The following is a 24,771-nucleotide window of genomic DNA, read 5'->3' as shown; positions in this document are numbered from 1 at the left end:
ATATTTGACCCAAAATTGGGTTGATACTGTATATATATATATATATATATAAAAAAAAAAAAATACTGATCAAAATAAAATGAAATATACAAATTATAAGATTATATGGGAACACTATGTACAATGCATTCTAAAAGTGTTTTAATGCATTAATTATGCCTTGTAATGCATCATATGATCTCATGAAAACATAATACTTATCCATTCATTGTTACACATTTAGAAAGTAGGCCTATATAAAGCATTTTAAGAGGTTACAATTATTTATGAAAATATATAATGCATTATACCCACTTTGTTTATGAATATACAACTTTATAATGCATTACATAAAAGCTTTAAATAGTTACCGATATAAAAACATATTTTAACTTGGAAATTTCGCAAATTTGGGGCTTGATGAATCTGTGATGAAGCAATAATAATAACCCTCTGAACTGTTCCTTCAATCAACAAATCATCTATTAATATTATTGCTTCAGCACACGCAGATATCAAACTACAGGCACAATAAAAGGTGACAGCAATGCCGACATGAAGTGTTTCGTAAACCTACTCCACCAGTCAGAAAAGAGCCTTGTAACAGGAAAAGCTGCAGTTATGAAAATAGCTGATGTTATCGAACACAAAGACAATCAGGCATTTTCAAATGATGCTCAAGTATTCAAATTCTTTAAGGACACACAGTATCTGAGTTTAACAGCACCACAGACTTTTCTCATTCATTAAATCCCTGTTATGCAATACAACTTTAATGCAATCACACTTCAGCAACAAAACAATGTGCAAATTTTACGAACACCTTAATATTAATGACTCGAATGCCAGATTTTGCTCTAACTCAATGACTCAATGTGCTCTGCAAAAGTCTACTTCGATATTAACATGCTTGCCATTTCTTTGCATTTTTTGTGTGATAATTACTAGCAATTTAAAAAAAAAGTGATATTTTTTTTCAGTGTAAAGCGTTAATCCAAAAACAGGTTGTGCAACAACAGCACATTTTGTTTTGATTCAAATCAGCAGCAGCCAATCAGATTGCACATCACATCCAGAGACTGGCAGCGTGTTAGATGGGTGTAACCGGTCACTTTTGCTTGGGAAGCTTCAGAGCTCAAACCTCTCTTCCCACAGCGAGATGGCATTTGGAGAATACACCTACAGCAAATCATTCATGTAAAAACAGGAGCGCTTGCATGCAGAGTCTTGCTGATGCTCTTCTGTGCACTTTCTCAGCTCTGTGAAACACACAAGTAAAGCTGCTAACATGCTTCATGGCTGCCGAGAGGATTACCAGGGAAGTTGAATGACCACATTGTTCAAACACGACTGAAAACAATTTGTGACATTCTGTTCTGGCTCATCAACAGATGCTAAAAATTTCATATAGGAAGCACAATAGTTTATTTCTTGTTTAAAATTGTGCACTGAACTACTGAGTAGAACTAAACATTCTTAATTAACAGCTTTCCTGTAGCTCAAACAGTAGAGCATTGGCTCTTGCAACGCCAAGGTCATGGGTTCGATTCCTAGGAAAGCAAGAACTAATAAGAATGTGTACCTTGAAATGCAATGTAAGTCGCTTTGGATAAAACCGTAAAAAAATGTAAAATGTTGAAAATGGATGTGCTGGTAATATTTTCGTTCCCTCTTGAAATACCCATAGACAAGATGGACACAGCGACCCCATAGATTTCAACGGAGAAAAGTGAAGCCCATTTGAAGCACTCACTTCCTGATCGCCAGGCGAACTGCGCAGACTCAAACTGAGCTTGACGACGTAGATGTGACGCGAGTCTTCTAGTCGCTGTGCCGAGAGAAATCTGAATCATTCCCTTCCGAATCTCTCAGAGACGGAGAGCGTGATTATTAGTTGTCAATGAGCTAGCAGCAGGAGCAACTTTATGAATCTCTATGGGCTTCTCCCTTGACTTTATGCCTCCACGTCCCCCCGATTGCTTGCGAGCTTCTCCACCAGTCTATACGGTAATTTCTCTACAGTGCGACAGAGAGTCGCGTGGGTATGACGCAATCGTTAGCCTATTTTTTTAACAAAAACAGCTTCTACGAAGTCATAACGTAAGATACAAAGTAATGGAGCCTTTTATACATTGTCGAGTTTCTTTAGAAATAAATAATGGACAAATGGAGTCTTTGGACGCTTCAGATGCAATGTTGTTTTCGTCAACGATGACGATAACGCAATTATTTCGTTGACGCACCTTTTTTTTATGACGATAACGTTACGATGACTAGCTAAAAATGGCTCTAAGGTGACTAAAACATGACGAGACGTTTTCGAGTTTTCGTTGACGAGACGAGATGGAACGAAAATGATTATAAGTCTGACGTTCACAATGTAATTTCTGCCTATTTTGCGTGAAATCGGTCTGTTTTGAGCTAAAAAAAAAAGTATCAGCAATGCCGCATTCTAATCGTTGTTGTACGATGTACGATCAATAATGAAAAAAATCCCATAATGTACAATAATTTCAGAATTGCCCGCAAATCTGAATCTCTCGGAATCTAGATAGAGCGAGCAAGAGCGCGCATGTGTAGCGCGCGCACAGCCAGAGAAAGGGAGCGAGAGACCTTGCGTGTGTGTGCTAGTGTGCCTCACGAAGCGCATGTAAGGACCCAACCAATCGAATTATTCAGAAAGTCTAGTTTATTATGCAAAGGTTTTAAGGTTAACTGTTGTTTTATGAATTGCAACTTGCTGCAACCTGTCAAACCTAAGCCCATTTCCAATACTTTTTAACCTAAATTAATTTATTAAAGACTACTTTTTTTTCTTTCTTTTTTTTTTACTAAAATTGACTAAAACCTTGTGTTTTCGTCGACTAAAACTTGACTAAAACCTTTTTGCGTTTTCGTCGACTAAAACTTGACTAAAACTATCAAGTTTATAAGTGACTAAAATGTGACTAAAACTAAAAAGCATTTTCGTCAAAAAGACTAAGACTAAGACTAAAACTAAAAGGGCTGCCAAAAACAACACTGTTCAGATGTAAAGTTATTCGCTGTCAAAGTGACGCAAAAATGAATGGGAGTCAATGGAATGCTAACAGCAGGTGAAGTTCTGCTACAATGGCGGCTCCCGCGGAGGCTTCAGTTTCCGGCGGATGGATTACCCCCTTGGAAATACCGCCTGTGTAAGTTTGGAGAAGACGCACCGTCTTTGGCCAGGTCATGTGACCTGGAGAATGCCTGGAGAACGAATCACTTTACGACCGTCACGTGACCACAAGCTCTGATATGCTCAAGGATCTAACGCTTTTGCTACTATTTTTCCGCCTGCTCGACTCCTGGCCATGGCTGAGGCAAGGAAAAAGTTTAAAACTGCTTCTGGGGAGGCAAAAAAAGAGAAAATGCGAGAGGGATCGTGAATGTCTTCTTGACTTTTGCGAAAGTGCTGCGGCGCTTGTGGCCTCTAGGGGCGCTCGACGTGAAAGTTACAGGTCTAGCGCCCCTAGTGGCCAAAAGTGACCACGGTGTGCCTTTAAAGTTCAAAAGAACAGTATTTATTTGAAATATAAACCTTTTTTAACAAACGTTTTACTGTCACTTTTGACCAATGTAATGCCACCTTGCTGAATATAATAACTTTCTTTAAAAAAAACCTTGCTTTGAATAGTAGTATTAAATAAAATGACAAAAAAAAACTAAGATGTAATAATAAAACGAATACAATTATTCAAATTTAGAACAAAATTATGTAGTAAAAATAAAACTACGGTAGCTATATACAAGCTTTTAGTTTGATATTTGACAGAAATTCTCTATTTTATTTTGTTAAGACATCCATTAAACCCTTTCTGAATAAAACCTTGGCCTGATGGTGATATTAATAGCACCTTAACAAACCCACTAATGACACTAAGAAAACCCCATTGCAGGCCTACCACGCAACAAGTAGGGCATTTCTGTTGTGCATTTAGAAGAAAGAGAAATACCAAATAATTCTAAACCACTTCCTTACGTGAAAGCGTTGTGCGTCAAAACAACAACTTAGTACAAACTGGATGTACAACTGGATGTTTGGTGATTAAGAGAAGGCTTGTCAGGGAATGACAGCACCGAGAATAATCTTGTTAAACTGCATGTAACTCACCTGTCTTTGGCCTGTCATGCTCCTCAGATCACACAACAGCAGCCACATGTGTTTATACAGTTGTGAGAAAACAGAAGCAATAAGGAAATCAGTATGGATTCCATCTAAATAGACTTAATGGCGTTTGTTAGCAAACACTAAAGCTGAGCTCAGCACACAAAAGACTGAGCAAACCTCAGGCAACAGAAGAGTGACAGAGCATCATGTGAGCAGGACGACAGGGTCAGAGACGATGAACAACATCCTTGTGTTTATCACCCTCCACTGACTCATCGCTTTTACCAGCAGAAACTTCAACATGATCTACCTTTGAAACACTAAGCCTAGTATATCCAGACACACTGGACACCTGGAACTTTGAAAACTGGATTCATGTTTACATAGACAAATATTATGTAAACAAACTTATGATAGATGTGATTAATTGCGATTAATCGATTTGACACAGAAAGACAGACAGATAGATAGACATAGACAGAAAGACAGACAGAAAGATTAGATAGACATAGAGAGAGATAGAAGTTACAAACACAAGCTTGTACAATACAAGTATGATGGATTTGTCAAGCACATGATACAATAGAACAGATAGATATACACACAGTCATATAATATATATATATATATATGACTGTGTATATCTATCTTTTATATGTATATCTGTATATATATCTGTATACACACACACACAAACTTGTGATTAATTGCGATTAATCGATTTGACACAGATAGACAGACAGATAGATAGGTAGATTAGACAGACAGGTAGATCGACAGACAGATAGATAGGTAGATTAGACAGACAGGTAGATAGACAGACAGGAAGACAGACAGACAGATAGGTAGATTAGACAGACAGGTAGATAGATAGACAGACAGGAAGACAGACAGACAGATAGATAGACAGACAGATAGGTAGATTAGACAGAGACAGACAGACAGATAGATAGACAGACAGGAAGACAGACAGAAAGATAGATAGGTAGACAGACAGACAAACAGGAAGGAAGACAGACAGACAGATAGGTAGATTAAACAGAGACAGACAGACAGATTAGACAGAGACAGACAGACAGATAGGTAGACAGACAGGTAGACAGACAGACAGACAGGAAGACAGACAGATAGGTAGATTAGACAGAGACAGACAGACAGATAGATAGACATACAGGAAGACAGACAGATAGATAGGTAGATTAGACAGAGACAGACAGACAGATAGGTAGATTAGACAAGAGACAGACAGACAGATAGATAGAGACAGAGACAGGCAGACAGACAGGAAGACAGATAGGTAGATTAGACAGAGACAGACAGACGGATAGGTAGACAGACAGACAGACAGGAAGACAGACAGATAGGTAGATTAGACAGAGACAGACAGACAGATAGGTAGATAGACAGACAGGAAGACAGACAGATATATAGGTAGATTAGACAGAGACAGACAGACAGACAGACAGACAGGAAGACAGACAGATAGGTAGATTAGACAGAGACAGACAGACAGACAGATAGATAGACATACAGGAAGACAGACAGACAGATAGGTAGATTAGACAAGAGACAGACAGACAGATAGATAGAGACAGACACACAGGAAGACAGACAGACAGGAAGACAGACAGATAGATAGAGACAGACAGACAGGAAGACAGACAGACAGATAGGTAGATTAGACAGAGACAGACAGACAGATAGGTAGATTAGACAAGAGACAGACAGACAGATAGAGACAGACAGACAGGAAGACAGACAGACAGATAGGTAGATTAGACAGACAGATAGATAGACAGACAGACAGGAAGACAGACAGACAGATAGGTAGATTAGACAGACAGATAGATAGACAGACAGACAGGAAGACAGACAGACAGATTCGATAGATAGACATAGACAGACAGACAGATAGATAGATGTTACAAACACAAGCTTGTACAATATAAGTTTGATGGATTTGTCAAGCACGATACATGATGATGACACACTCATCTGTCAACACTCTTGACCGACTGAAGATCTGCAAACACTGATCAGAACAGTAGCTTATGAGTTCTGGAGAAATATGGGAAGATGAGGATTTTCCACATTAGCATGAAGGTTTATATAATCCCTCTAAACTTCACTGAACTGGTGAAGACAGCACTACAGCACAGCAGACTTTTGGGCTAATTTTAGCGCCCTCTGTTGTCTCATTGGGGGAAAGCATCTCCAGTGAATAAAGGATTTTCTGTTTAAAGGAATATCCTGGATTCAAAAACAGGTTTTAACAATATCAATGACAATGTCAATTGGAAGTCTTTGAGGAAAAACGTTCCTGAGAATTTAAAGGCAGGAAATGCATTTCATATATTTTGTTTGGAAGCACTTATATTTGTTCTGTCACACTGTACAAACATGAATGCTGTTTGAGCTTTAAAGATCCTTGTAGTGATGAGAACTATTATCGGCATTACTGGTGTGAGCTCACTCACTCACTCACTCACTCACTCACTCACTCACTCACTCACTCACTCACTCACTCACTCACTCACTCACTCACTCACACACTCACTCACTCTCTCACTCACTCACACACTCACTGACTGACTGACACACTCACTCACTCTCTCTCTCACTCACTCACTCACTCACTCACTGACTGACACACTCACTCACTCACTCACTGACTGACACACTCACTCACTCACTCACACACTCACTGACTGACTGACACACTCACTCACTCTCTCTCTCACTCACTCACTCACTCACTGACTGACACACTCACTCACTCACTCACTCACTCACTCACTCACTGACTGACACACTCACTCACTCTCTCACTCACTCACACACTCACTGACTGACACACTCACTCACTCTCTCACACACTCACTGACTGACACACTCACTCACTCACTCACTCACTCACTCACTCACTCACTCACTCACTCACTCACTCTCTTACTCACTCACACACTCACTCTCTCACTCTCTCACTCTCTCTCACTCACTCACTCACTCACTCACTCACTCACTCACTCACTCACTCACTCACTCACTCACTCACTCACTCACTCACTCACTCACTCACGTCTGAACACAACCAGCAAGACAAACAGATAAATTCCAAAGGTGTTCAAAAAAAGCAAGAAATGATTGGAATGAAACAGAAATAGACACAGAGTGAAATTCCTGTGAGGTCATTACTCGAGAAGCGCTTTTATTGGTGGACGACCCTGACAAAAAATAATAAAAAATACACTCACATTCACACACACTAAAAACATTTTCCTCCAACAAATTGAGAGTAAAAAAAAAAAAAAAACGGCACTGTAAACGCTGAGGAGAGATACAGTGAAAGAGCCAGGAAATATTCCTATAAATATTGCAACAAATGTAAAGACACATATAAATACAAGAATACTCTAGATTTAGAAAAGGAGAGTGCAAAACCATTCTGATGAGTCCTTATTACTCTCAATACACGTGAGAACAAATGTGTGTGTGTGTTTGCGCGTTTGTTTGTCGTGTTCCCAACACTGTGTTGACATGAGAAGCTGACTAATCAGTGGGGAAGGTGAGCCAGGAAAGTCAGGGAAGAAGAGGGAGAGAAAGACACAGACAGGAAGAGGGTGTGGCTAATCAGGTGAGTGCTTCTTCCTGATTGGCAGATCGTGTCCTGATTGGCAGCTCTTAGAGACCAGCATCATTGTAGGTGGGGCTGGGAACCTTCAGGATGCTCTGGGCATTCTCCTCCACCAGGGGGCGCCATTTGACTTCTCCTGTTAAAAGCAGGTCCTCCCCATCCAGAGCATCGATGAACTGCATCTGTGTTGGAGAAAACAACATCTGGATTATCTGCAGGTGACACTTGGGCTACTATACAATGGAAGCATGTTTTGATCAACAAGTTTGAAGGCAAAGGCTCTTTTTTCAGAAACGACTGGCTGGGGCAAGTTGTCACATACATTTAATATACTGTAAAAAGCCTGTGTGGAGTGTGAACTGCATCAATTTTCATAGGCAATATTGAAAATATTCAATGGCTTTTTTGCTTGCCTTCGGACACGAAGCAAATGTGTCACTGACTTCCAAAAATAACTAAATAAATCAACAAAAAACTAAATCGACACTAGTTAGTACTTCACTATAGTGAAAAGTGTGGCTACTAGCCCCACAACAATGAATTCATGAAATACAAGCGTGATCCAAACTCAGGGGCAGAACCTCACAGCGAGCCTGATCAAATCCAGGCTCAATTTACATCATTTCTGCAACAGCGCAGTAAAAAGACAGACCTATGAATTCACCTCCTAGTGTTTAAAGCAGGAAAACTAATTAAAGCTCGACTACAGTGAAGACAGCTGTGCTAATGAATGCAGGACCAGAGCAGCGTCATGGGAACTCATTACAAAATATCTTCCTTTGTGTTCAGCAGAACAAAGAAATTCATACCGGTTTGGAACATGAGGGCGAGTATATGATGACAGGATTTAAATTTGTAGGTGAATTATCCCTTTAAAAACATTTTTTAAACCATTTTACCGTTTTAATTACATTTTTAATACTTTTATTCAGCAAGGATGGATTAAATTGATCAAAAGTGACAGTAAAGACATTTATAATGTTACAAAAGATTCTGATTTCAAATGAACTTTGAACATTCTACTCCTAATATTCTATTGAATATTCTATTCAAGAATCCTGGTAATAAATGTATGACAATTTCCTCATAAATATTAAGCAGCACACCTATTTTCAACATTGATAATAATCAGAAATGTTTCTTGAGCAGAAAATCATCATATTAGAATGATTTACATTTACACAGGAATAAATTACATTTTCAAATATAATAAAATAGAAAACAGTCGTTTTAAATTGCTAAATATTTCACAATATTACAGTTTTTACTGTATTTTTGATCAAATGTAACCTAAAATGCAACAAAATTTCAAAACATCTAATGTTGTGTTTCACCAAATAAAAGGAGTGATAAAGGTTTGGAATGACATGAGGTTAAATAAATAATGTCCGATTTTTTGGGGGGTCGAAATCCATTTCCACTCTCAAACGCATCCACATCTCAGCTTGGAAAAAAGTCGGCACACTTTAAATGAGCCAGTGGACCATTCTCAATGCTACTGGAGTTTAAAAACTCGAATACACACACAATGATGTCAGAGCTAGCGGGTGTTTGTCGAGAGCAATTAGCGTTGAATAACGATGCAGTCAAGCACCGGCGCACATATGCATCAGCGTGTGACTTCATCAGGAGAGGCCGCTGTCGCCGTGACGACGGTGTCCCTCTCTGCGCTGTGTCATCAGTCGCTGCACCTGTGACTGTTTTCTTTTCGTTTCACCTTCTGCTTCTCCCTCCATCCAGAGCTAAGCAGGCCCCTGACACTCGGATGACGCTTATTTGTTGTTTTTCTTTCTTTTTCGCAGAATGCCTGCAGGCACCTGCTCGGTCGCGTATAACACACCTCGCGCAAACACACTCGTTTGTAATAAATTCCTGCCCGCACCTGTAATGAGCTCATGGCCTCAGCAGTGATGGAGAACACTCATTGTGTGTTTTGTTGAATGATGGAGACCGGACGATGGGGTCTTCACACGGACATTATTCCAGAGAATCATGTATTGATGGATAAACATGCTGGGAAAAAGTCCAAAGGAGGACGTAAACCTGGTGAATTCATTAGGGATGCACCAATGTTACCTGTTTTTTTGTTTTGTTTTGAACAAAACAGTTCAATCTGCTTTATTTCAGGTCAAGAACTCAAGACTCACAGATGTGAAAGCCTGTTGTTAGCGTAGCGGAAACTACTGACACACGTTGGCGTGACAACACTGGTAGGACAACAGTTCCTGTTTGTGTTTACATCCGTGTTGTCACGCCACTCTCGCCAGAGGGTAAGGTGTGTGCTGGAGGAATCTTTCGAAGATCCACGCCAATGAATCAGCTTGTCTATGAATGTAACGTGGTTCAAGCAGAAGACTGTATAAACTTGGCAAATCCTTGAATTACAAAGGATTTGGCACAAGTAATTGTTTAAGATGCGTGTTTCTCAATATGAGCGTCATGATTAGTCAATCACAGCTGTCAAAATCAACTCTCGATTATGTTTTTGATTCATTGTGCGGCTCTAGCATTCATGTTGTCGAGCCTGAAGAGGGGCTCATGAAGGGGGGAAAAGGAAAGGAAAGCTCTCCACCAGCAGCACACTGTAAATGCTGACCTCCAACTCAATGAATGTCACATTATGGGGTGGAGAAGATGGGGGCGTTTACTTGTTAAAACACGGTGCCAGTTGATTTGAGTGGCGGAGTGGGTGACGTGCAGCACTCGAATGTGTTTATGTGTGTGGGGAAGCTGGTGTTGTAAATACAACATGTCTCTGTTAGCACAGGAGTAGAGAACTGGCCTCTGACCTTTCACACACACACAGACGTGCGCAAAGATACACACACTGACCTGTTTGCGAACATATTCAACCATCATCTCGAGCTGTCTGGGGTCTTCACACTGTCTGTTAAACATGTTCCTCCACAGCGCCGCCGCAAGAACGCAATCGTCTGAAAGAATTCCCTAAAACACACAGTAGAGACACATGAGCACTGAACTTTACTGTTAACTCTCGACAGTTATATCACCTTTCTGTCTAAGTGGGTGGATCTAGGTCAGAATAAGTTACAATATGCAAAACTTATGAGTACTGATATAATGTTCAACAGCTTACCTCATCATAACCAAAAAGTGCAGCGTAGAACGTCTCCGTCAACACCTTCATGCTCTCTTTTCTATGAATAGCATCAATCTGTGATAAAAAATAAAGTGAGACAATGAAGCAAATCACAATATTCAGATCAATGTACCATAACCAATGACAGACTAAAATAAAATATTAATGCATCATTTAGACACTTAAATGCAAAGTGAAACAATGAAGCAAAACACGTTATTCAAGACCAATTTGACGTACCCAGTAACCATCTGAAAACCTAGCCAGGACAATTAATCATAATTCACAATATGCCCATTTTGATATTATGGGTACTGGCAAGTAATCCTGTTGAAGAAAGTTAGATAATAGTCAAAGGGAATAAAAAAAACTAAAAAAACTAAAATAGAATAAATAAATAAAATGATGTTGGACCCTGAAACCAGTAACTGAAAACTACAATAACATCTTATCTTGCGCACATTAAAAATAAAAAAAAATAAAACCTTTACTGTGACTTTTGTTTAAATTGTGAAGCAAAGTAAAGGGTAACTTAAGGTGCTTAAAGGTAACTAGTGACTCGAATAAAATAAAATATTTAGCCTATTTACCAGATCATTTCGGATCCAACAACCAGCGACTGAAAAGTACAATCACACACAAAAGATTGTGAGTGGAGATTCTTCACAGTGATTTTTGTATAATTTGTGAAGCATCATTTAGTCGCTAACAGGTGATGAAGCAATTTGTGTTTCTGCCTAATTCTGGGATCAAAGTTACACGTTTAGTGTCAGAGCTGGAATTGTCCTTGGCAGTAAATATCCAACATATGGAGGATAATGCAACAATCTTACGCCCTGAAAACAAAAGCAGGACTGGATCTGAAGCGAGGGGCCGGCCCAGGTGCTTCGCTCCAAATGAATCTAAACACACATACGCACAACGGCCACAGACACCTCACCAACCCTTGGGAGGTTTTGGGTGGGGAGATTTTCAAAACAAGTGTGTTTATTCTTAAGTCTTGTATGTCAGGTTTTCTTCATGCTTGGAGTGCGTCGGGTCACTGTGTGTGTGTGTGTGTGTGTGTTCGTGTACACACGGGGCAGAAAAGCACCTGTGCATAATTACGCAGACCTGCAAATAATCAATCTCATCTGGCTGTGCTTTAACTCTTCTACCCTCCCCGTCCTCTCTGCACGCTCGCTCTCCTTTGTGTTCATGCCTACAGCCCCAAACATTCCACGCAAGCATGTGAACGTTAATTTAAGCAGTTCTCTTTCACTTTCAGAGAACTCGGCAAAACAATTCATTCAAAAGACTCTTTTTGAACGAATCTGAGCGAATGATTCAGATATTCGATACTACGGAGTAATAAAGTAACCTATAGGGTCACCAGATTAATTAATGAAGTCAAGTTTCATTTATTTATTAAGTGCTTTATACACTACATATCGCTTCACAGTAATAACAGTGATGATTTTGCAAAATGAATCAATTATGAAACAAATTCAATTCAGCTATAAAGCAGCTCTACAGAAGTCAACAGTGTCATTAGTCAATTCTGATACACTAGTGTCAGTACACTTAAATCAATAATATTTCTGAATAATAGTTATTTTTAAGCCCTGATTGACAAAGCCACATCAAAACTGAGTAAAAAAAAAAGATTCAAATCACCCGAATGAATCAAAACTTCAGACTAGATTCCTCGGAATCAGAGAATCGATTCTCTTTAGGTTAACCACTGTCATAAAGGATCAATGCTTGAGTAAGGATTCACCACCGCAGTAGGTGTGTTTCCAATACAGATTTGCGCAAAACTTTTGCAATTTTTTTTCCAAATGTCGACAAAAAAACGTGCGAAATGCCGGCGTTTCCATTAACCGATGTTATGCAACTAAAATGTAATTTTTTCCTTGTGCGATAAGTCATTCCAAAAATCATGGCAACGGACGTTGGTAGGTTTATATACATCTCAGCCACTGCACTAGCCATTATTATTAATCAAAGGAGACGTGTGTGTTATCCAAGCATTAATGGCAAGGAAAGAACCTTTTACTTGTGAGTGTTTCTCCCTCATATCTGCTTCGAGGTCTTGATTGTGGCATTTCTTTGAGGTTTAGAATCCAGTATTCCTGTAATTCTTTTGTCTTTTATGAAATTAATTATCGTATTCGGTCCAAAAACACCGCGTCATCTACGTCAAGTGACCTGTAAATGCACACAAACTGTTTCCATTGCAGTTTTGCGAAATATTTATTTTTCGAATTGCCTGAATAACCACCTCATGCGAGCGTAAAAACTTTTTTGCGATAAATGGGAGTTTTTGCGAAATTGACGTGTTTCCATTGGGCGTATTTTCAATTCGCAATTTCAATTTGCGCAATTTGTAGAGTAATGGAAACACAGCTACTAAAGCAAGACATTAGTCAAGTAGCCTACATACAATGGGAACTGCATGCTTGCAACACACTACTTTGCATACTTGAGTACGTTTATTTTCTCCTCTTACTTGCTTCCCGTCTTTAATTTTTCCCTCCCAGTGTCCACCCTGATCTCCTCTCCTGTTCATCCATCTTCGTCCCTCAATCCTTCTTTCCCATGTTGTGACGCAGGTCGGTAAAACCAGGCTGGGATATTTAATCCCTCACACTAATCAGGCTAAGGGACCAAAAACTGCTCGAGAGGCAGAATCTCGCTCCTATACCGCCAAATTAGTGTCATATCTCACTTCACTGTTATTACTACGGCTTAGAAAAACTCCCAGAATCACACACACGCCCCGGCACACTCGAGAGTGTGTGTAGAGGTAAAGTTCAAGGGGGGTTGGTCTAACATGGCACAAATGACAAGTATTTTAGCACAATTAGGCGAAGTAACCTAACCGTAGTGAGGATTGAGTGAGTGGGGGTCCTTCCATTTCCAGCGCTGTAACTGTATCCCGATCCAACAGAATGGACCTGTTACGGACCTGCCAGACGCGCTGATTACACACGATTTTTCACAGCTTAAAAAATAACGTGTTCGGGTTCGACTTCCACATCAGGTCAGAGTGTACGCACATGTACCTGTCTTCACAGAGCCAGTGTTCACAGCAAATACAAGCTGTTAGGGTTATTCCATTATCACTTCATTATGTAGCAACTTAAAAGGAATATTTTACCCCAAAATAACTTTCTTTCTTCTGTGGAGCATTAAAGATATTTTGAAGAACATTGGGGTCCAAAACAACATTGCTTTCATTGCATGAATAATACAATGATTTTTTTTTTTTTCCACAGAAGAAAGAAAGTTATACAGATTTGAAACAACATTAGAAGAAAACTTTTTTTCCAGTCCAATAAATAAAGGCTGTTTTGCCAAATTAGTCACGGAAAGTATCAAGAATGAACCTCACTGGTTCTCAATGGTAAAACAAGCTTGAGCTTCCATTGACCAGATCTGATGTGTGAGTTGATGAATGTTCATATGCGTTTAAAAAGCCTTAAGTAAATTTTTTTGTCATATAAAGCAATCGTGATTCTTCCGAAAATTTGGACTGAACACCTCAATTCATATGGATTAGTTTTACAATCTCTTTACAAACTCAAGTAAAAGTGGTAGTTGTGTAGACTGTCAACGGAGGGACAGAAATCTCACAAATAATCTTCATTTGTGTTGTGAACGAAAGTCTTACAAGGTTTGGAAGGGCGAGTAAATGATGACAGAATTTTCATTCTCAACTAATACTTTAAACTACAGTTAAAAAAAGTATGAATGTCACTGTGGTCACCGTATAACTAAAAACACAAGCAAAAAAATAAACAAGCCGATAATTAGGGTATATGTTGCCTTGTGGCTAATGTATGAGTAATGTTAGCCAATTTACTCTGCAGGAGAACCTACAAGAACTCAAGTAAGAGAAAGACTGTGATGGAAAATGAGGTCACTTTTCTACAGTGCCACTCGATGGCCGCTGCCAGGCCTGAGGGGTCAAATGTCTTCAGACCCGAACGTACCTGTAGCCAAAATGCGCACCACAATCCACCTCACATCTCATTCAAAATCACACATGCTCCAAAAAACTGGAGGCAACGTCATACCAATAGCGGCCTTTGCTAAAATAGCCCCACCCCGATATCATAACGCACACACACCAGGGGTTTGGGGAAAAATGACACTAAATTGAATTAAAAATGCCCCCAAAATTCAAGATATGGGCCAGAAAATGTTCCCTGTATGAATTCTTGTTTTTATATAACACGATATAGTAAGGCAAAACCATACAAGCAAGAATGATGTTAGACAAATATCAGCATGTTTGCAAATGTGATATTTTACAGTTCAATAAACAAGAATATAATATTAGGTGACTTACATTTTTAGATTAAAGAATATTGTCCGTTTTTGCTCTATTTTGCCAACGAAAATTGTTCCAAATAAATCCACAGGAGTCACTGCACGTCTCCGAAGAACACAGTGATTTTTCAGTACTGAACGAAATAGCCATTTTGAACGAATCGCTTGACTGAATAATTCAATGACTCACTCTTTAAGACAAAGATTTGCTGCCACCTACTTGCGGTTTTAGCTTCAATTTTTTTAAGTATCATTTAATTTTAGCTGAAGTTCTTGAGAGTGTGGATACTGTTTTTGGTCGTGATTGTGTAACAATAGTTCTGGTTAAAGATATATAATGTGTAAATAGCGGTAGATCTATAATGCGTTTATAAATAGACTATTAAGAGTGAAATATGAGATAACATTGTTAAATATAACAGAGATAATAAAGTAATTGCAGTCGCAGTTCTTTGAAACGACCTCTGAATTGCAAAGGCCGCCTCTGCTTCATACACATGATGGAAATGAGCTGCTGGGCAAAGTGACAAGTCAAAAGTCAAACGCCTTTTCCATTTCATACACATTTACTTTCATAGAATATGTGAATGAGTTCTGATCAGCAGAGTTTGACATGATCGAGCAATGCGCATGTTTATTTAATTGCTCATTTATGAGCCAATTGCAACTATAGGAATATACGCATATTTATATGCAATATTTGGAGGAAAGGATGTCATGTGTGTCAGAAAATGTCAATTCATTTGATCTAGAAAAACTAAATAATTTCATTAAAAATACAAAAATCTCACATGCTGCTTTAGCTTCAAAGTAATTCAATATTGAAAATATTTTATAAAATATTCAATTTAATATTTTTTTTTATTTACATTGTTCATTTTCATTTTAAGAGGTTTTATTTAAGCCATTAAAAATTATCCACCAAAGGAAAATTTGTTTATCCGATTTTCTTTTGTTATTCATTTTCTCTATTTACCGATTTTGTGTGTATATGAAATCTAAAGGATGCTGATGAATGCAATTAATACATTCCACATGCTCCATTTCATTATACTCATAACTCATGTCATGTTATTAACTAGAACAACAAGTTTATGGACTCTACATGGGTATAGCAAGTTTTAACAAAAAAAAAAAAAATAACCCAGCCATTTTGGTTCATGACATAAAATGAGTTTGACAATCCTAGCTAGGGAGCAATTTTAGGAGCACAAATTTCATCTGGCCCTAAATTTTAGGCTTATTATTAATATATTCACTGCAATTCCGATGTTAAATTGATAATAAGCTTGTAAAATCTTACTGGCTGAACAGAACACCTGAAAAACGAGAGGATTATATTAAGAGTCCTCGTGAGAAAATGGAGATTTTTGATTTATGGGCTCTGGGAGAGGGGGAAAAGTGACATTATGGAAAAAGTCATTTCACAGCATGGCGTAAGAGAGGTGCTGAGTTCATTAAATACACACACACACAACTTAAAGTGTTTTTAGGTGCACTTATTTTACTCCGATGCTCACCGTCTTTCTCTCACACAAGTCTCATAAAGGCTTCTTGCCCAGTTTCATGGGATGAGAGGTCAATCACATTAAAAAGTCTTGTCACACTTGTATACTTAACAGGTTATTGTCAATTTTCAAATCCAGCTCATGGTAATCATGAAAAAAAGATATGGTTCACTCAAAAATGATAATTCTGTCATGTGTCATCATTTACTCATGCTCATTTTTAACTTTTGCATACTTAAAAAGTCCACAGTCCCAATTCTTTTGTAGGGTAAAGCCAACCAGCACATAAAAATAAATCTCTACTTTTGTGCTCCACAGAAGAATTGAAGTCATGCAGGTTTGGAATGATGAGATTTTTCATATATGGGTGAACTATTGCTTTAAAACAGTGCTTCCAAAACCCCCAACGGCACACATTTTGGATGTCTCCCTAATCTGACACATCCATTTCAGGTCTTGGAGTCGCTACTAAGAAGCTGAAGAGTTGAATCAGGTGTGTTTGATTAGGAAGACGTACAAAATGTGCAGTGTACTTCTGGCACACCAGGACGAAAGAGTTGGGAAACACTGCTTTAAGACAAACAAGCTTTACATTCCAACATTTTCACAGATGGACAAGCAGTTATAAATAAAGTTGCATTTACATTGTGTTCATCGTATTGCACCAGCTGCATATTAGTAGTTAATCAACTTGATAATTAGTTTGCTGAATATTTAGTCGACTTATCAGAGTTTCTATTTGTCCAATATGATTTCAGAATTGTAATTGAACATTTTTATTTAATTGTACACAGTAAAACACAAAACTAATGGCAGTTTATATATATTTATATATATATATAATTGTTACTGACTACCTAGGATTAATTGCAAACAAACCCCTTAAAAAATAACAAATGGCAGGGCACTAAATAAAAATGCAAGACAAAATGCAACAGAGATGTGTCTGAACAGGTATGGCTACATACACAGTGCATAAATATATTTATATATATATATATATATATATATATATATATATAACTTTTACAAGGGATTTATGTAGCAAACAGTCCAACAGATTATAACTTGTTTGCTTGGAGCAAACGTTGTTATTGTAGACAATTCAAATGTAAAGTTTTTGTTTAGACCTTTCACTAAGAACAAAGCTTTCTCTATCCTCAAGTCTAAGCCATAAAACCTAAGAGCTGTTCCCTCGGATAAATAAACTGCCCGACGACTCAAAACTGCTAATACTCTAACTGACAGTCAAACAAATTCTGTCGACGGCTGGCTCGCATCCAGCCCTTGCATGCGCTGGCATATCCATAAGGTTGTGATGACTGATTAGCCGCAGCTGGTTTGATCAGTTCATGTTAACTAGTTTACAGGGTTATGCAATACATGATCTAGGCCAGGCCATTGCTATATGTTAGGTGCTATATATGCAGTATATATATCTACTATATAGCACACACTCAGTCCTACTATTAAGATTAAGACGGAAGGTAGAAGGGGGGGGTCAACAAAGAGAAGTGCGGGGAAAGAGAGAGAGATTTTTGTTTTCACAGCTGGGCTGAAGTCTTGTTCCCACCCTTTCTGACAGCAGTTCCCCTAAGGCGCCTTGCGTTGGCTTCCTCTCAAACACACACATATATGCACACACTCAGCGCAGCAGAAGCATGTCATCTTTACTGACCTTGCAGAGATTTAAACACCTTTTGCTACTCCGCTGGACAGCGCTCGGCTCAAAATGCCTCCACAGTCTGTAGAGCATAGTAATTACATCCTAAAGCCTGAGGGTGTGTGTGTGTGTGTGAGAGAGAGAGTCAGGCAGTATTTCACTGTATATCCTCATTATTTCACGATTTTTCAACATATCCAAACAACAGACCTGATCAGCTATTTCACATGCTAAAACAGTTGTGAAAGAAAATATATTTTGTTTAAAAAGCAGAAAGCACTTAGTATTTGATTCATGAGACCTAGTGCTGATAGGCTCAAATTTCAAACAGTATTTGGCAAGTAAAAAGGTCTGAATGCCATTGCATTAAATATATCAAACAAACTGGCATTTGGAAACACAAATGATGTAGGATCTCTTCTCTTCACTAACATTAGCAAGGCAGTTAGTCTTGTTTTTCTCAACAACGGGTGTTTTGGTCATTTTTAGTGAATGTACTGTCAAGTTCACACAAGTGAACCACAGTTCATCACATTAACTATGAACATGTTGTTTATGCACATCTACAGTTTATCTTGTATCTAATGCATTCACTGCCATTCAAAATGGGGTCTGTAATATTATTTTTTTTTTTTTTAAAGAAGCCACACCATGGCTGCATTAGTTGATCAAAAGTTGAGCATAAACCGTAATATTGTGAAATATTATCACAATTTAAAATAACTTATCTATTGTAATATGAATAATGCAATTTATTCCTGTGATGCAAAGCTGAATTTTCAGCTGTCTTCATTGTCACATGACGGTATGTTGAATGGTAGTGAATCTATATAAGGGAATAATTTAAATATCCACTTCAAAATACACTCAAATTATCAGTCACCGATAATCTCAAACTGGTACTCAATCTGACAGATGTCGGTCTGTCACTACTGTGGACGGCCAAACTCAAAATACCAATGGCAAAGTGTTTCAAAAGAGGCTGAAACTGAATCAAATGCACATATACTTACTCCCATAATCTTGCTCCTCTGCTCCACATCCTCCCACATGGAGTGGACGATGTAACGGCACATGTACTTCCCAGCTCTGCCTTCCTGCCGCATCCGGACCAGACACATCCTGTCAGAGCAGAGCAGAACGCTGACTCAAGACAGCCTGACAAGCTGAGAGCCTGTGTCAGGATCTGCGTAACCAGGAAACTTCAGAGCCAGACAACACACTCGCAGAAAGGAAACGTCTGGGTTAAATAGACAGCATCTGTGGCCTGATGTTGATTACCACAGAAACTCTTTTTTTACAAACTGAGGCAAGAATCAAAAATATTTTCTGTGGCATGGATACTGTCACTTGGTTTAGCATTGTTTTCACACATTTTTATATTTGAAAATAATTGCTTTATACTGTAGATGATAAGGCGGCGTGAGTGCATGTGTATGCATGAATTAACTACTGGCTAGTTTGACTAATTTCAGACCGTGTTTTCTCAGTCCATGTTTCTCTGCACAAACATAGTTAGTCATCAATGCGAATGCACGGTTGCACACGCAAACACTAAGTGCTTTTAACTGGAAGTGTTGGCGCCAAACCGCCACCATTAATCATAAGTCTCGTTCTCAAATAATCAGTGTACAATCAAATAAGCCAAGGCAACAGAGAAAGTTACAAAAAAAACTGGATATAGGAAACTTAACTTAAAAAGTAGGAACAACTGCAGAGGAAAAAAAGGATAAAAAATATTATAATATTTTAAGACTAAAACCAGTGCATAAAAGCACAAACACACACACAAAAATAAAATAAAATGCAATAAAAAAAACTTGTTTTGCTTGCAAGTATGGTTGCGCTCTTCAGAATGAATATGTCTTGTGAAACGGCATTTGCAATCCACCTAATAGATGAATATTAATCAACTCATGACTTGAATAACCAATCAAGGATTTGGAATTTGCATGACACAATGTCGCAGTTCTGACCAAAAACTGTGTCCAAAAACTCACCAAACGTGGAGCTGTGCCACCAAGAACCAGGAGTTAAGCGTGTCGGGGAGAGAGCACTCTGGGAGAAAGAGAGGGAGAAGAGGGCATTATAAGGGGGAACAAGAAAACACAACATGTAGCCAAACCAATGCAAACTTGGGCTCCGATTCCAAAACCGCTATTGGGTTTACACCTGTTTTTTCCTCAGCTAAAGAAAACAACGTAACACAGCTGTAAAGTGCCACATAAATCTTTCAGGTGCTGTTGAAAAGGACCCTTTACGCTCATTTCATCATTTCGGATAAAGTGAGGGGTGTTTAGGAGTTCTTTAAAAAAATTAAATGAGCATGACATAAGACTCATAGGCCATAATACAGTCTGAGTAAAAAAAAAATGAAAAGATTCAGCCCCAAAAATACTTACTTTCAAAAAATTCGTCATAGTTGATTCTTTCTACACAGCATGTGTACATGCGCAAGGCAGCTATCTTAATTTTCTGCAAAAGAAGAGAGACATTTGTGACACACATGATCAAAAAGCCACTCAATCCGGTGTGATCAAAAGCAGAAACTGATGAAACATGATGAAACTGCTGAAGTTTTAGACAGCCGTGATGCTGATGACTCTAACATGGAAGATCATCTCGAATTTCACAAAGTGTGGCCCCTGCTTTTGAAAACACAAAACAGGTAGCGGTACGAGATGAAGTCATCATTCCAGAACCAAAACTTGATAGTGTCCACTTCACTCACTGTCGAGTCGTTTGAGGGGTTAACGGGAAATGCAACCAAAGACGATGCCAGCAAACTACTAAATCCAACTGAACATGCAAAATAATCTGGTTGATGATTGCTTCGTGTATATATATATAAATATATATATATATCATTAAAATATGCCTATTTTTGCTAGGGAAGCAAGATATATCGGCCACCATATCAGTATCTATGGCCTATATATGTTCATTTTTAATCTTTATTGATCCAATAAGAAAATTAGGCCGATATATTTAAGTCGATAAATAATGGATTATTTCCTCCAGCTGAGACACTTCAGATGCGCACAGTTCCCATGATGATTTTGAATCACTTCAAAAAATGATAATATGTGCAACATGTGCTGCTGTCATACAGACTACATTAAATTATAATGAGGACATTATAATTGTGTGCTTGCGACATGGTTTTTAATGGTGAGACTTTTTTAATCAGGCTCTTAAAAATTATACAAAAATTTGGATTTAGATTTATTGGGCAATTTATCGGTTTTCGAATATAAAGAATTATCGATATCTGCCAGAATGTTCATTTTGGTGAATCCATAAATTTTGTATATCTTATCTCATAACTGGAATAAAATAATGAATTTTGTTTTATTACATCAGCATTTAAATACTTCACAATCTAAAAAATATATCAGGAATTTTTCCCACATTCCACTAATAGAAGCACAATTTTTTGGGATTGCGAAAAAAAAAAAAAGAATACGGGAAAAATGCAAAAAAATATTAATAATATTTATCTTTAAGCATAATAAAAGTGTATATATTTCTGTTGATTTTGGCGTGAAATATAACCTGGACATGTGTAAGTTCTAGGGATGATAAGTTCTCACTTATCATAAGTTCTCACTTATTGAAACTTTTGTCATTAATATAGATTACTGTTTTGATCATGTTTTAAATTAGCAAAATTCAAAAACACATGGATTAACGTACACAAGCTTGTTTATTGCTGCATCAAATCATTTTCATAGAACATGGATTGGATCTATTCATCATTCAACAGACCAACATGATTAAAGAGGCACAAAGTCAGATAAAAAACAAGAACAAAATACAAGAAAGACAACATGATAACTTTCAGAGGTTATTTTTGAAATCAAATATGATTTTTATTAACATTATTAACTCATATTTGACTATTACATATCTCATTAATAAATAGAAGTATATAACTCAGTGCCTTCACACAGTTAGTTAATAACTATCAGTTTGTTTCATCAGCCATTTTCATGCAATAGCCGATATGTTGATGGTTTTAAATTGATCAAAAATCGTCCGATAAATATCGGTGCATCTCTAGTAAGTTCTGTGAAATTCACACATCAATTTTGATGAAAGATTGTGAACAAATTATCAAATATCAAAAAGGGACTATTTAAAAAAAGGACTGTTTAGTAACATTAGATGAGATTTATTTACCCATTTGTTGTATTTGAGGGGTCCAGTGAAGCCCATGGCCTCGATCAGTTTAGTGAAGGCCCCCACCTCTTCTTCTGTAGTCTGTGCGGTCTCTTTAACAGTACACAGCTTGAAACAGAAGAAACACATCTTACATTAGAGCTATATAAAACATTGAGATTGACACATGGGCAACTGGCAAAGTCAGAGCATGAAGACAAATCAAAATAATACAAAACCAAATGTATTTGGGGAAAAACAGACCAACTGAAGTTGCATTTTGAAGGATCTTTGAGGTTTTTAGTTTTTAATATTGACAAATAGCCATTATAGTGACAAATCCATCAACTGTTCCTGTTTAAGATCAGCATTTCACAATGTCCCTGTAAATCTCAACTCAACCCAGGTATACTTTATGGAGCCATTGCAGTGAAAATATTCAGCTAATTCCCTCAAGCCACCACTATGGATGCAATAAAACCTCCCCCAAAGGATTTCTCACTGCAACTTTATGTTTTACTGCTATGATTGGGAATACTGCTAAACTAGTAGAAGTTTAGTAGACTTAATCAGCACCTGCCCTTTGGGCTCATATCGGGAGGAAATGATTACGGCCAACATATAGCAGTCAAACGTGTAGAAAAAGAAAAACTGTGCCTATATATAAACATTTTAAAGCTAAAATGATCAGAGTTTTGATTTGTCTACATTTTTAGCAACATTCCCATATTACTTCCATTTGTGTGATTTTGTAGATTTGATAACTATCATTACAATATATGGATAATAAATAGTACTAATAAAGAAACAGTATATGTGTGCAAAGTTTGACTGGTACTGTATTTCATGTTTATGACACGACACCACTGATTCAAGAACAGGTAAAATGTGTCGGTCAAAAAACACTTTACACTATAACAATGCATCTGAATAGAAGCTAATGTAAGCTGTCTTTTCTTACCTAGATATTAATTGACAATCTTTTGCAATCAGACAAGTTTACTTTAGCTGATTTAAGACTGGTTGATGAATCCATATAAAATGAAAAAAAGTTAATGCATAGTTTTGCATTATTTTATTTTTTACAACCAAATATCTCATACCATAAATATAAAACTCTGGACATTTTATTTTTGTAGTGCAAATCATTTTTCGCAATAGTGACTCTCGTTATATTTTTGTTACTGTAATAAAATTATGTACTTAGTTTTATTATCCCACCTAGATATGAATTGGGATTCTATTACTTATAAAATGTTTCCAGAGATCAGAATGAATCCCTTTAGCTGATTTGAAACTGGATTCCTGAGCTTGAGAAAGAACTGGACAAGTGAGATTGGAAAAGGCGGCACACACACCTCTCTAGTGATGTGAAGAAATCGACATTGTGCGAGTTTGGGGACCCAAGCATCCGCTGTTATCCGGCAAGCCACCACAGCCCTGGACTGACACGCAGCTTGTACAATGACCTAGGATTAGGAAGCAAACATATCTTGACAAGTGCTTTCCATTTTCAATCTAGTTTAAGATTAACCAGACTACTGCTTATCCCTTTAATTATCTTAATGTGACTGATAAACCAACAGATCAAGAGGAGTACATGTATGCGAATGTTCTAAATTGGAACATTACATACTAGTAGGCAATATGAATCAGGTTCGAAAGAATTATGGCACAATGCATTGATGATAATAACAATAATAATTTACAAGATGTCCAAAAAAAAAGCACATTACAAGATGTGCTTTTATAATTTTACGCATGTTAATATATATTTGCATAATGTTACGTCTGGTGCAGTAGTACAGGTTAGGTCAGACTTACTGATGTTCATCATTGTTATAAAATAATGATGTAACTCCAAACAACATTATAATGTCAGTCTTAGAACGTACATGAAGACAACGTTTTAAAAGACCGCAATATAAACCTCTTAGGTGACGTTACTGTCTTCTTGTATGTATAAGTTTCTATAAATTACCTTTCCGAGGACAGCTCTCGATGCTGAAGCGTTTAATAACTGTCTAACGGCGGACTGCAGCGGTCGCCGATACATGGTTCTGCTAAAATCACAATAATAGAGTATTAATGTACCTATAAAGCAGGAATCAGTGATTGATACTTTCTAACACGTTTTGTAACTGTTTGTTTTTGTCCCTCCCCTTTTACAGCAATGTCAAAGAATCTGTCCCGCTCTTAAAGTGGTCCGTGTGGAAATCAGAGCTGTGGATTTCAGCGCTGTGGAATATAGTTCCGCTGGGTGAGGAACCATGTGAG

At 37.7% G+C, this 24,771-nt stretch overlaps 1 protein-coding gene across 1 annotated transcript; it reads right to left on the bottom strand.

The window, feature by feature from the left end:
• Positions 1-7,199: 7,199 nt before the first annotated feature.
• Positions 7,200-24,761, bottom strand: uqcc1 (ubiquinol-cytochrome c reductase complex assembly factor 1). The gene is made up of 9 exons (XM_079628491.1): positions 24,476-24,761; positions 23,853-23,963; positions 22,516-22,623; positions 20,736-20,808; positions 20,334-20,391; positions 19,347-19,455; positions 10,843-10,920; positions 10,578-10,691; positions 7,200-7,927 (listed from the first exon to the last, which is right to left on the bottom strand). The coding sequence occupies exons 1-9, from the start codon at positions 24,548-24,550 to the stop codon at positions 7,793-7,795; spliced, it is 861 nt and encodes a 286-aa protein (XP_079484617.1). The 5' UTR covers positions 24,551-24,761; the 3' UTR covers positions 7,200-7,792.
• Between the last annotated feature and the right edge of the window lie 10 nt (positions 24,762-24,771).

The sequence above is a fragment of the Phoxinus phoxinus genome (genome assembly GCF_949152265.1).
Source record: "Phoxinus phoxinus genome assembly, chromosome: 11".
In the NCBI taxonomy this organism is placed as follows: domain Eukaryota; kingdom Metazoa; phylum Chordata; class Actinopteri; order Cypriniformes; family Leuciscidae; genus Phoxinus; species Phoxinus phoxinus.
The sequence above is the reverse complement of the archived record's forward strand: the minus strand, read 5'-3'. Positions and strand labels throughout refer to the sequence as shown.

What these genes read in the sequence shown, in the direction of transcription:
- uqcc1 (XM_079628491.1), bottom strand. Translation starts at nt 24,550, where the DNA reads ATGTATCGGCGACCGCTGCAGTCCGCCGTTAGACAGTTATTAAACGCT. An exon ending in CGAGAGCTGTCCTCGGAAAG is followed by an intron (nt 23,964 to 24,475) that starts GTAATTTATAGA and finishes TCCTAATCCTAG; the next exon opens with GTCATTGTACAAGCTGCGTG. An exon ending in TTCTTCACATCACTAGAGAG is followed by an intron (nt 22,624 to 23,852) that starts GTGTGTGTGCCG and finishes TTCTGTTTCAAG; the next exon opens with CTGTGTACTGTTAAAGAGAC.